The 12,246-nt window shown below is 40.5% G+C and overlaps 1 protein-coding gene across 4 annotated transcripts in view; it reads right to left on the reverse strand.

Annotated features, from left to right (window-relative positions):
• Nucleotides 1-7,225: 7,225 nt before the first annotated feature.
• CAMK2A (calcium/calmodulin dependent protein kinase II alpha) overlaps nt 7,226-12,246 on the reverse strand; it is a 204,394-nt gene continuing 199,373 nt past the window's right edge. For 3 of the 4 annotated variants that reach the window (XM_061617361.1, XM_061617363.1, XM_061617365.1), the window contains 3 exons: nt 10,876-11,104; nt 9,457-9,554; nt 7,226-7,396 (listed from right to left, as the gene is read on the reverse strand). In XM_061617361.1, coding sequence (XP_061473345.1) covers nt 9,509-9,554; nt 10,876-11,104 — 275 coding nt within the window. In that variant the 3' untranslated portion in view covers nt 7,226-7,396; nt 9,457-9,508. The remainder of the gene's footprint in view (nt 7,397-9,456; nt 9,555-10,875; nt 11,105-12,246) is intronic. The other variant, XM_061617364.1, reaches the window with a different exon arrangement.

The following is a 12,246-nucleotide window of genomic DNA, read 5'->3' on the forward strand; positions in this document are numbered from 1 at the left end:
TCTGGCTAGTTTTCTATATGCACTGAACTGGTTTCTTCTCCTAAGGGGAATCTTCCAAACATGTAATAATCTAACCTGAAATCTGATGTGGTATACTTCAGGAAAATTTGCATCGCATGATTCCGCTCCATAAATATATTGACTTAAAGCTGAATTCAGTTAATTGGTTGAAGGGCCATTTACTTTATCCTTTCACAGAGAGAATGTTTATTCCTCTACTTATTTTGGCTTCTGGAAGTGAAGTGTTTTACTTTTCCTGTAGGACAATACAGGCAGCCATGAGTGGAGATCAGCCTTATCACTGTGGGCACACCAGTTGCTTCAAAAGCAGCAAGAATGGTTTTTCTGGCTGCATTTTCAATGACTCTGGCCTCTGCTGGCCACACCGTCCTTCCCCACTGCTGACTTCAGACGTTTCAGGACTGCCCGCATCAAAGCGTTGGGCCAATCACTGTTTCTGCTTGAGCCTGCCACAAAGTGTTTCCATCGGCCACACCTGGAAGACAAATGGGTTGATCTGATTTTGCAATCAGTTGGCTGATCCAACCAGGGTTTTTGAGTAAAAAGAGACAGAATTTGACTAGTGTTGTGTGCCCCCATTTAAAAAAAAGACAGGTGGAGATGCACTGGAGCTGGCACAACAGTAAGCTACCAGCTAGTGTCCATCAAGAATTGTACCTTGCCTTTGCAGGGGATACTGTATCTCTTGTTCTGGAACCAGTTCAGGAGAATCAGAGTACAAATGCACACGAGTGTGAACCTGTTCTGAGTTCAGCTTCTCAGAAATGGATTTTTTTTTTGAGGGAGTCAGTGAAAATAAAAATAGCAGACAGGCCTCAAATCACAATCCCCCCTTTCTACTGAGTACCTGCTTGTCATCCAGATATGATATCCCTTGAAGGTAGAAGCAGCACGATGAAATAAAGAGTAAGGCAGACTCTGAGAGTCATTTAGTGAGAATCAGCGTTTTCCATACTCAAGAGTTTGTAGCTATTTTATTGCACCTGAAACACCAAGAATAAAACTGACAAACCCACCTCCCCCGCCCCAAAAATATAGCATAAAATTTTAGCAGTGATCATTTTGTTCACAGCCACAGCTTCAAAAAACTGGAACAAAGAATCCAACACAGTCACACCGCTTTACAGTTCTGATTCACTTACAAAAGATACTGAAAGATTTTAGAATATTCTGGTCACATCAAGTTAACAAACATGAGAAGGACACTCTCTGACATTTTTGTTTGCTTACATTATAAAGCTGCTTTTTTTCCCCTTCTTTTTTTTTTGCATTCATGTGAAATAAATTTCCATAGAGAATTCATATATTTATATGCATATATATATTTATATTTTATATACCTTTATATATACAGTTATACTTCCATTTTAAACCACTTTTCCAGCTTGCCTCCCCAAATGTTACAAAAGCCATAAAATTGTGCAACAGTTAGAAAAAGTAATAACCCCAAACTTTGCCTTCTCATGGATTTTATCTCCCTCCCCCCCAAAAAATGGGAGGGGGAACAGGACAAAAGTGGCTAGTTTGCAGCCATGCAAGAACTGAGGAGAAGGAAGTAAACCCATCCTAAAGAAAAAGAGAAGATGTAGGATAACTGAAGGAAAAAAGACAACCTGAATTCTCAGTTAGGTAGAAAGCAAAGTAGGAGTCTTATCAGGCTTTGCTTCAGATTCCATCTATCCGGAAACATTTGAATATTTATTCCGTTCCACCAGCACAGTGGCAGCTGTAATGTGTAGTAGAAAAGAGTTTGCTAGGGATCATTCTGGTTTGGAGCCCATCACCCATAGGAATGTAGGAAACTGCCTTATACTGAAACAGACCCTGGTCCACGATCTCTATATTATCTACCTTGACTGGCGGCTGCTCTCCAGGTTTTTAGGTAAGAACCTTCTAAGCTCTACCCGAATTTATTTGGGATCAAACCTGAGATGTTCTGCATGCAACGCAGATGCTCTACCACTGAGCCATGGCCCCTCCCCATTCCAAACTTCATCTCTAGCTGGAAATAAATTTCTGGGATTGTTGTGAAGTAACAAGAAACAACCTTCTTTTGCAGTTGTTTTCAAATCAGTTATAGAATCATAAGGCTAGATGAGGTAGCCCATTTTCCCCCCATATTGTCCAATTCACTAAACTATCCCTGATGCAGGTAGATCGAGATTCATCTTGAAAATCGCCAAAGATGAGGATTACTCCTGTACAGCTATAGAAAATACTAACAGATGCAGCACACATTAATCTCGGTTCTAGATTGTTAGGAGCCGCAATGTCCAAGCCAGTTTCCTCTGTTGCTGTTTGTTAGATTTTATCGTTTTCCCATCCTTTTGTTCTAGGTCATTGTACCTTTTATTGCTCATCATTGCTTTGCTATGCATCCATGGTTTCTTTCTGTTCAAGACTGTAGAGTTATTTTTATTCATTTATTTTTAGAAAAATGAAATAAGCACAAATACAGAATGAACCAGTAACTTTGATATGGCATGCAAAAAAAAGGTGGGGGGAGGCTTGAGACATTTCTGTACAATTGTAAAGAAGCTGAGCTTGCGCTGGGTAAGGAAAAGCCCACTCCTCCAGAAGACATTAGTGAGGTTTCTCTGGTGAATGGGTAGAAACGCATAAAAACCTGTAGCTGTGTTTAAAAACAAAAGGCTATGATGATGCAAGGGAAGGTGTATGCCAGTGCCTTGGATAAGGGACATTGTGAGATGTTTGAACAAATATTAGCAAGGGGCGGGAAAGATCAGCACTGGTACTAACAAACAAAACCTGAAGTGTTATTGCACGATAGAGTGTGCAAGCCATTTGCAATACTTCCTTCCCACTACAAAGCACGACAAAATAGGTCAGTCTGGGTAGGCGTTTAGCTACTGGATTTTTAAATGGAAATTCCTATTGGGCTGTATCGCTAGGCTCTGAAAGGGAAGTTGTCATTGTACATTTGGCTTGGCCGATACGACAGTCCTGCTGATTAATGGTTAAAACACATTTTCTAACAGCATCCCTCCTTGTTGGACTCCATAAAGCTCATAAGGAGCCAGGCCGTTGTTTTGTGCTCACTTCCATGCTGCCAACAGGAGCTGCTCCATACTGCATACTAGGGATGGAATTCCAATGACATTCATACATCTCACACTCCGAAATCTGCCTCATCCCCGAAACTGCGGAGCAGGCTACTCGCCACACACAAATGCATGTACTGAACTGCTAAACCATCATGGCAAGCAGTTTCAAGAGGCTACAATTTTGAGTACAGCAGTAGCACTAACAGGAGGAATAGGATGTTTACCCTTTGCTTGCCAGCTGTTCTTTCTGCTCAACCCTCCTTCCAAAGTATTTCCCCTCTGTGGGATTCCTAAGAGTGTTTATCCTAAAAAAACAACACTTCAACCCCATTGTGTGGGAAACAGGGTGAGGTGGAGTGGGGTGGGCAGAAAGAACAGATGACAAGGAAAGCATCCCTTTCCCTCCTGCCATCCCTCCACTCAAAATCACAGCCTCATCATGGAGTTGTTCGTTTAAAACAAAAGCTGTTGCAGGTTTATTAAGATGCATTTTGTGTAACACGTAGCTTATTCCTGAGAAAGGTATCACATTACTGGCTTCTGCAGCCTATGGAACCAGAATCACACTTGGAAGGGCTACATAGGCTATACTTATGAGTTCTAGCAGATAGGTTTCATAGGCCAGCTGGCCTCCATGACAGTAGAAAAAAGTGCAAGTGTCCTTTAGTTTGGAAGCCAGGAAACAAACTCGTTTGTCTATAGATATTATGCCACTGAATTGTGATATGGAAGAGTACAGGGAGGGGCAGGCACAGATGATGGATTGAAATCTTGGGCACAATGTTTTCACAGTAAAAACAGGGTTCCATAAGTGCCAATGGCAATCAGGGCTAAGAATGTATGGGAGGGCCTTGAAAAGACATTCATGGTAAGAGGGCCCTCCTTAAAGTGCAGGTGCTTAACTGGGCAAAACTTGAAGGAAATGGATTGATTGCCTTGTCACCTGTCAGGTTTCCCTCTTTACTGGAAGACTTTTAAGAAGCCAGACTCTGCTGTATGAGACCCTCTCTTCTCCTTCAAATGCCAAAGTTTATGTTTGGAAAGGATGTCGGAAGTTAATTCAATACACAAAGCAGTATTAATGTTGCCAAAAGAAACACAGTCAAGGCAGAAAATGCTTGACAGAATGTGTGGCTAGGAAGCAGAAAGGGCCTCCTTATTCTTGAAGTACTTGTCATAATATTCTGGAAGCAAAAATCCAGTTTGATGGATACAGTCCAGACAGGCTAGAGTGACTATCGAGATTTAGCAGCAGCTTCAAATATTCCAGATTCATCACTTGGAGCATTGGTTTTCATAGTGGAAAGGGACAGAAATAGTTCAATGGCCAGTAACTTTCGCTGCTGCTGAACTCAAACAGAGAATCCCTTCCCCCTTGGAGTTCCCAAGACTTTGGTTGGGTTAGTAGACTTAGTGATGCTCAAGGTAAGTTCAAGGCTTGTGAACACTGGCAGCTGAAACATAGCCCTGAAGATATAGATGCGTAGAGATGTGGTGCCTTGTTCATTTTAAATGCTGCCGTTAGATGAAGATAATATTACAAAACATCTTTACTGCAATTCCAGTAATTTGAGGGGGGAAATTTAAACAGGTCCTCAGGTCTATATACTGTATTCATATGATAAGCCTCCCATGATGAAAGCCCTCCTCATCTCAGTGTAATTTTTAATAATTCCATTGAGCATCAATAGAACTCTAGTGATCCAATCATGTTACACTTTTTGTGTTGGAGATTGATAAATGGTACACTGACGCCTCCTCCCAAGAAAAAAGCTAACTCCTGTTTAGGCCAATCAAAACTTGCCAAATGTGCCTCTTGTATCCTTAATCACTTCTTCCCCTCAACTCCAATGGGAAATTATTCTTGCACTTTGCAAACATGGTTTTGTATTGACAGATATCCAGCCTGCCTTACAAGATGGAAAGCTAAGCACTTCAAACCACGGAAAAGGCAAAATCACACCATTCAAAATTTATACAGAGAGTTTCCCCCACTGTTGTTGTTATTGTCCCCAAACAAGCATGTTTGTTTGCTCTGAAGTACACATAGCTGTCTATAAAGTCAAATGTCATGCAAATGAAGTAAGTGCCATTGATAAGTTCCCCTGGTAGTAGAAGTGCACGTTAGTTAATCTTACATCAAAGAGTAAAGACTTAAAGTTTTGAAAAATAAAAGAGAACAAGAAACAGAAATATTGCCCCCCAAAATAACAACCATCACACTTCCGACAACTGGGCTAGAAGGTAAGAGGGTGATACCAAAAATAGATGTCTTTCAGCCCCTTGTATGTCATCAAAACAACAGTGGTGTCAGGGACACACTGGCTATCAGTTTATCACTCCAAAAATGAAAATAAAACTACACAGGCTCGTGAAGAACCCATTCCTGCATTCCTTGAAGCTGACTCTGGTGTTCTTTAAAAGTGGATGTTATCCTTTGACTCCAGTTTGGAAATTTCCTCAGGCTCCATTGGGTTCCTTCCATTAGGATGGGCAATTCTGATTTTCAAGTCTTTCCCATGACATAGTGAGTGCACTACCACAAGGAGTCCCATTATGGAGTAAAGCACTCTGAGACTTGCCAGAAGCCCACATCAGAAATCCTGCCCGCATGAACAGCTTATTGTGCCCTCTTGCATTTTCAAGAACAATGCGTCACAAAATCAACTCCAAAGATAAACAATAATATCTTAAGCCCCACCCACCCTACCCCAGCTTCATTAAAAATCAGCCACAAACCCAAACAGTTGATATTTCTAGGTATTACATAAAGATCCAGTTTAGCAAATACTCAAAATCCATTTACGAAATAACACAGCTTTTGTTCCCCCCCCTATAAAAAGGCATGCACTCAAAGTACAAGAGATAGCGAAAGGTTTCATTTTGTTTGTTGAAAGCATAATCAAAATGCCTCAAAGTATCATTAGTAAAGCTTGCATTCTGTCTGCTGGAAAGTGTTGGCCTCTATTTTTATTTCAAATTGAAAAGGCAGTTCTGTTTCCATAGTGCCCATATCTTCAATGCTGTCAAAATTGCCTGAAATGTGTATGTAGGAAATTGTGAGCTAAAATGGTTCAGCCTTTTTTTTAAAAAAAACAAAAACCAACCCATCCTCTTAAAGATGAAACTAAGTCTTGAAGGGGCAGAGGGAAAGCATGATTCAAAATGCTGTCAGAAAGGGAGGAAAAGGCCAGCTCAAAGAAAGTTGCACTCAATACAAGGTGAAAGCAGCCCAAGTTTAGGAGATTGCTGTTAAGCTGGCCATGGATAAAGGAAGTTCCTACAGTGCATTGGATAGTTGCAGAAACTGCCTCAAGCCATATTACTACTTTAGAAATAATGTGAAAAATATCCTGCTATCATACTGGACCTTTAATCTACAATTTCATTTATGTATGTGCTCTTAACGCCAGTTATATAGAGTTAGCAGTTTCCTTTAACCCAAGCTCTGAAGGGAGAATGGAACTGTCGTGAACCCTCGTTGGTCCAGTCACCAAAAAAAGTACTTTTCTCTGGCAAGAGAAATGAATGATGCATTTTATGCACCATAAACCATATTAATTCCAGCAGAAGTTTGCTAGGCTTTAATAAATATAAGCTGAAACTTGTCAGATTTTAGCTTCATGCTGAATAAAAAGATGTTAGTATTCATGAGTAACAACAGCGCTGTGTGAAGTGCACTGGAATTCTGATAATGAAGGGTGACATATAAATATTTTAAAATAAATAAAATGACTGAGATCATGATTGAACAAGAACCTTGCATTACATGTAGGGGTATCAATCTGCCAGTGCAAGGAGGTGGCTACTAAGCCTCCACTGGCACATGGCAGTTTGAATCTTCCTGCATGTTCCCCTGTCTTTCAAGCCCCTTAAGACTTAGTAGAAACAGCTAAGAAACCAAAATAGGCCCTGTCCCTCTGAGAAACATAATTAATTGTGAGAATATTGAACAAGGGTGGATCCATGAGCTCTATGGACAGTACTGGTTGAAGCCTAGCCCCTCAGCCTATTTTTCATTGGGTTTCTCTTGTTACACACAAAAGCTATTTCATGCAATAGGGCCTTGGTCTGCCCTGTTCTTCTAGAATGGCACAAAGTGGCAAATTGTGGAGTGCGTGAAACAGAAGGAGAAAAAGTCTATTAAATTCTTGGTTTATTTTGGTGAGGAGCTCTGTGTGTTAAAGGAATTCCAGCAAGAACCAAGGAGTAGAGTCAGCAGCAGCCAAGTTCCCTAAGTAAAGGATAGCAGGGATCTTCCCTTTCCAGTGAGGCAGTGGGAAACCTGGCCTGAGTGGCTGATGCTTCAGCTGAAAAACATAAAAGGAAATGGCTTTTTACTTCACCCAAATGGTGCTCTCCACATCTAGTTCTCCCCCAGCCAGTCCCACTCCAAATAATTATCCTTGCCATTTGTGTAAAAGCCCACAATGGTTCTTCACAGACAAATGTGGAACTTTGTCCTTCTACTGGCTCCACCTCCCAAGATTTCTGGTAAGGCAGGGGTGGGCAGCATTACAAGACATCAGAGATGTCCAGGAGGATGTTAAACAAGCTAAGAAGGCCTCCTCCTTCCACAACTACCGTGTGAACAACCTTGCCCTGTGGAGAGGAGAGGAGGGAAAGGACAGCCTGATGAGGGCTGACCAGTCCCACCATCTACCTCCTAGTGCTCCCTCGCACCCCAAAGAACTAATTTCTTAAAGAGAGGAAAGACAAGACAGAACAACATTCAGATAACCTGATTAAAACAAGAAAAGAACAAGCGAGAGCATATACTTATTCTGTCAATTAGCCTCTGTCAAGCATAACAAATCGTATGGCTCTTTAGTGCTGCTCAGACATTACTTTTGCACTACACGCTCTACAGGGAATTAAAACAGCAGTTGCACGTGACCCCTATTAGCATCCTGCAATGCCCCATGCCCATGATGAAGGGGGTGGGATAGGCCATGACAACTATTGAAAAATATGGGAGGGGGGAATTCGTTTTGTTTTAAAATATTGGAAGAAGGTACCACTTGCAAGTGTTCCTCTCCCCCTTTATGAATGCAATTTCACTTGAGGGCACTAATGAACTTTTTTTTAAAAAATCCCATATGCTAAGTAGGGGACATATTAGGAGGCATCTTTGAGAAGCGGGGGAGGGGGACAGAGGAAGGATTAATCGTGTCCTACCTTACAGTCTGGTTTTGGTGCTTAAAAATAATTTTTTCCTTGTTGTGCTGAAGTGTAAGGGCAACAATAAATTTTCCCTGTTCTGCTCCCTAGAGATCCAAGCAACAGCTCAGGGCAAGTCAGAAGATGATGGAGGAGGTCTCCTTGCTTGCACGGAGTGTCAGAAAGGCTTGCAAAACAGTGAGAAGTCTCCTTGACCCTCTTTGGCTTGAATTTCTACTTTCTACTCAGCATAACAATGATTATTTAAATTTATTTTTTAAAAAGACATAAATGTATTACTCTGCACCAGTGTGATAAGGAAGTGTCAAAAATATTTTTCTCAAAGTGTAACAATGGCTGCACATGGGCGGAAGTGAAAGGCAGTTGAATCAATAGCACTTTGCCAGACCATACTGAATAGGCTATTGTTTTGCTGTTCAATCAGAACAATTGCCACAAATTGGAGGTGGGGAGTGACACAGAAAACATGAGAATGCAATAATTTGTAAAAAATGTGATCTGGATTCTCTGTAATACCTAAATGAGTGAAGAATGGGTGGCAGTTCTACAGAGAACAGATTCTTATTTTTCCCATCTTGAATTCAGTTCATTACATTTCTGTATCAGTTTGTGGATTTTTTAAAAGTCCTCATGAAGATTTCTGAGCATTTTAGTGCACATTTCTAGTATACAAATCTTAACCTACTATATAGGTTTTGCAAACAAATTCCTCTAATATTATGATTTGTTCTGTTATTTGCACTAATATATGTATTCTGTGCACTCTTTCCCCTTCTTTATATATTTTTGTACATTTTTTGTTGGAGAACTGCATTGTAAAATTCTGAGAAGTGTGAATTTCAAAGGACAGCTGCCTTTCAGCTTGTATATTATTTCAGGAAGTGCAAATTAGGCAGGTTCACATTACATTTCTCCCCCATCCCTAACTATAAGCAAAGTTTTAGGCCCCAGTGATACATGTATTCTCAGAGTTCTTGCACAATGCCATGAAGAGTTTTTTAATGGAGAGGCAATTCATAAAAACAATGAATGAGTGACTCTTGTCTAACATCAGTAGTAGTCTTCAAGAGAAATAGTAATGGCTATTACACTGACTGCTAAGGGCCAGCCCTGGAGCCACATCAAACCTGTACATAAGATACTCTTCTTTACTATCAGGGATGCTCATATAGAATCTTCTTGCACTCACATCAGAAACAGATGATCAGACATAAATGTGAAGTATCTGATGCTGGACTGTATCATTCCAGAGTGCGGGTGGGGGCTTCTGTGTTTGAATGTTCCTGCCTATTAAAAAACAAACAGTGTATACCCTTAACTTCATTTAGGCACCTTCTCATTTTGTAATCAAGAAGTTTAGAGAATGATAAAAGAATCTTTATTTTTCTCTTCACTTTCAACACAACTTTATGGATAATAAAGATATTTTAATCCATTTTAATAACTGAAAGTGGTAGTGAATTAGTTAACATGAAATGCAAGGATGCATCCTTCTTTAGAGAAAGCAACAAAGACAACCATAATAACACAGTAAGAGAACAAATGAGAATGACATCATCATTAAAAGTTGACACCAAGCTGTGTCTAGGGATTCCAAGTTAGGCTTACACTCTGCAATAAATTTGGCTTGTTCTCTTATCATGTGACCTGATTCAAACTTCAATTTTAGTCAAATTTACTCTAATTCCAAGAACTAGTCATTATGGACTACTATTACATGCATGATATCAACACTTTTATAATACCTTTCTGAGTTTACAACGTAGCCCGGGATTTTCACAATTCTAGCATGCACATGGACCTTAGCAAATGATCAAGCAATAATTTGTGTCCATAACTGGTGGAAGATTAAACTAAATGTGCATGAATTACTTCAGAAATTCTTTTAATCTAATCCCATAAATGCATTCTGGTCTAATACACCGTAGTCTAAAATGCATCCTGCTTTACATAGACCTGGGGTCCCCAATGTGACACCTGTGGGCTCTACAGTACAGTCAGACAGCTCCCCTTGGAATCTACAAGGCCCTCCTTCCCTTTATAATTTTGTGTTATACTTGGGATTTTTTTCTTTTTGTTATTTAAGGGGGAGGTGTCTGCTTTTGGAAGGGGATGTTGCAGCTTTTTTATCTGTGTTTTATTTGTTGGATGTGTATATGAGTGTTTTATCTGTTGCTGAGGGGGGGGCTGAGCATTGCCAGCTTTTATTTATTTATACATTATTAAATGTATATCCCACCCTTCCTTCCTTCTGTGAAATGGGAATTTTGTGGTGTGGTGCCCACAATAGTTTCTTAGATTTCTAAATGTGTCCCTGGACCCCACAAGGCTGGGGACCCCGACACAGACCTTTACATAAAAGTACTTTCAAGAGGATATTGGCTTAGCTACAATATATTGAATCCAAATATTTTTAAGCCATGTAGGTAGGTGCATTACATTTGGCCTTAAATACTGTTCTTTCCTTCTACTGCCTTGTATATATTTATAGCTTTATTTTACACTTCTACCCCTTCTTACAATGTGGAATGGAATATTCCATTTTCACTGGTATGCCAAGAACGGAGCAAGAGTGGAGAGGGATTACTGAGTCCTGGGTTTGACTTACTGTGGTAAAACAGAAGGTGCTCCAGATCTGTGGAAGTGAACGATTTGCCATTTGCCATCCCGACGGTGCCAGATTCGGGTTTCCTCAGACTGTGCAGTGCGAGGGATCCCACTTGTGTCAACATACTGTGTGATGCGGATGTAAGCAATGCAAGCAGATTCATCTCCCATTAAGTGGATATGTGGGTTCAGGATAGTAGTGTGCACTGGCTTGCTGTTTCTGGACCATACTGGGGGTGGGAGAAAAAGTAAGTGAAATCAATATAGTCTGCTTCTTGCTTCTTCAGCATAATTAGGATACAGATCTTCTCTACTCTGTATAACACAATTGTACCAACAAGAAAAAGGAAGTTTGCAGAATATTTATCGGCTTGTTTCAGTTTATGTCCCCCCAACCACATTCAAGATGGTGAGTCTTTTGTAACACATTCATAAAGTGTATTAACTGCCCAGTTCACATTCTAAAACCAAAAACATCCACACTACATTCAGTGATTTATTATTTGGTTTGAAACTTTGGGAATGATTAAGAGTTTAACAGCGCAATCCTAACCATGATCAGAGGCAGAATGCTTCTGAATACCAGTTGCTGGAAACCAGGAGGTGAAAGTACTGTTGCACTCAGGTCCTTCTTCAGGTATCCCACAGGCACCTAGTTGGTCTCTGTGAAAACAGGATGCTGGACTAGATGGGCTACTGGCCTGACCCAGCAGGCTATTCTTATGTTCTTATATTCTTATGTCTACTCAGAAGTAAGTTCTACTGAATTCAGTGAGTCTTACTCCCAGGTATGTTGGGTTAAGATTGCACCCATAACTGTTAACTTTTTTTGTATTTGAATGCATACATATGAACTTATGAAGCCAACCCATGCCATTGGTACATTTAGCCCAGCATGGTCTATTCTGATTGGCAGTGGCTCTTCAGGGCCTTGATACCTGAGATCCCTTTTACCAAAGAGATGCCAGCAATTAAATCTTGTGCATAAAGTCTGTCCTCTATCTCTGAGCTGTCCTTTCTCTAAATATATGTGCTAGCTCAGCCAAGTTACCCTTATCTTTAAAAAAAAAACTTAAAAAGAGACAAGACAAATTTAATGGAGGCTGGGCCTAACTATTGCTATCAATCAAAACAATTATAGGGATGAAAATTCTACTTCTGACAGCCAGAATCTTAGTGGATAACTGTTGGTCAGTGAAGCAGGCTGTGAGACTCACAGACAGGGTTTTTAGCAAAGAGAGTGAAACCTGAAGCAGAAGGGTTAAGCTGTGAGAACAGAGCGCCAGGTTTGCCAAGGTCAGTAGCTGGCTGGGAAGCCTGATAAGGTGGGATGCTTGGAAAAACTCAGTGTGGGGGAAAAGCTGTCTGTGAA

Source organism: Rhineura floridana, chromosome 3, assembly GCF_030035675.1.
Source record: "Rhineura floridana isolate rRhiFlo1 chromosome 3, rRhiFlo1.hap2, whole genome shotgun sequence".
NCBI classification, from domain to species: Eukaryota; Metazoa; Chordata; class Lepidosauria; order Squamata; family Rhineuridae; genus Rhineura; species Rhineura floridana.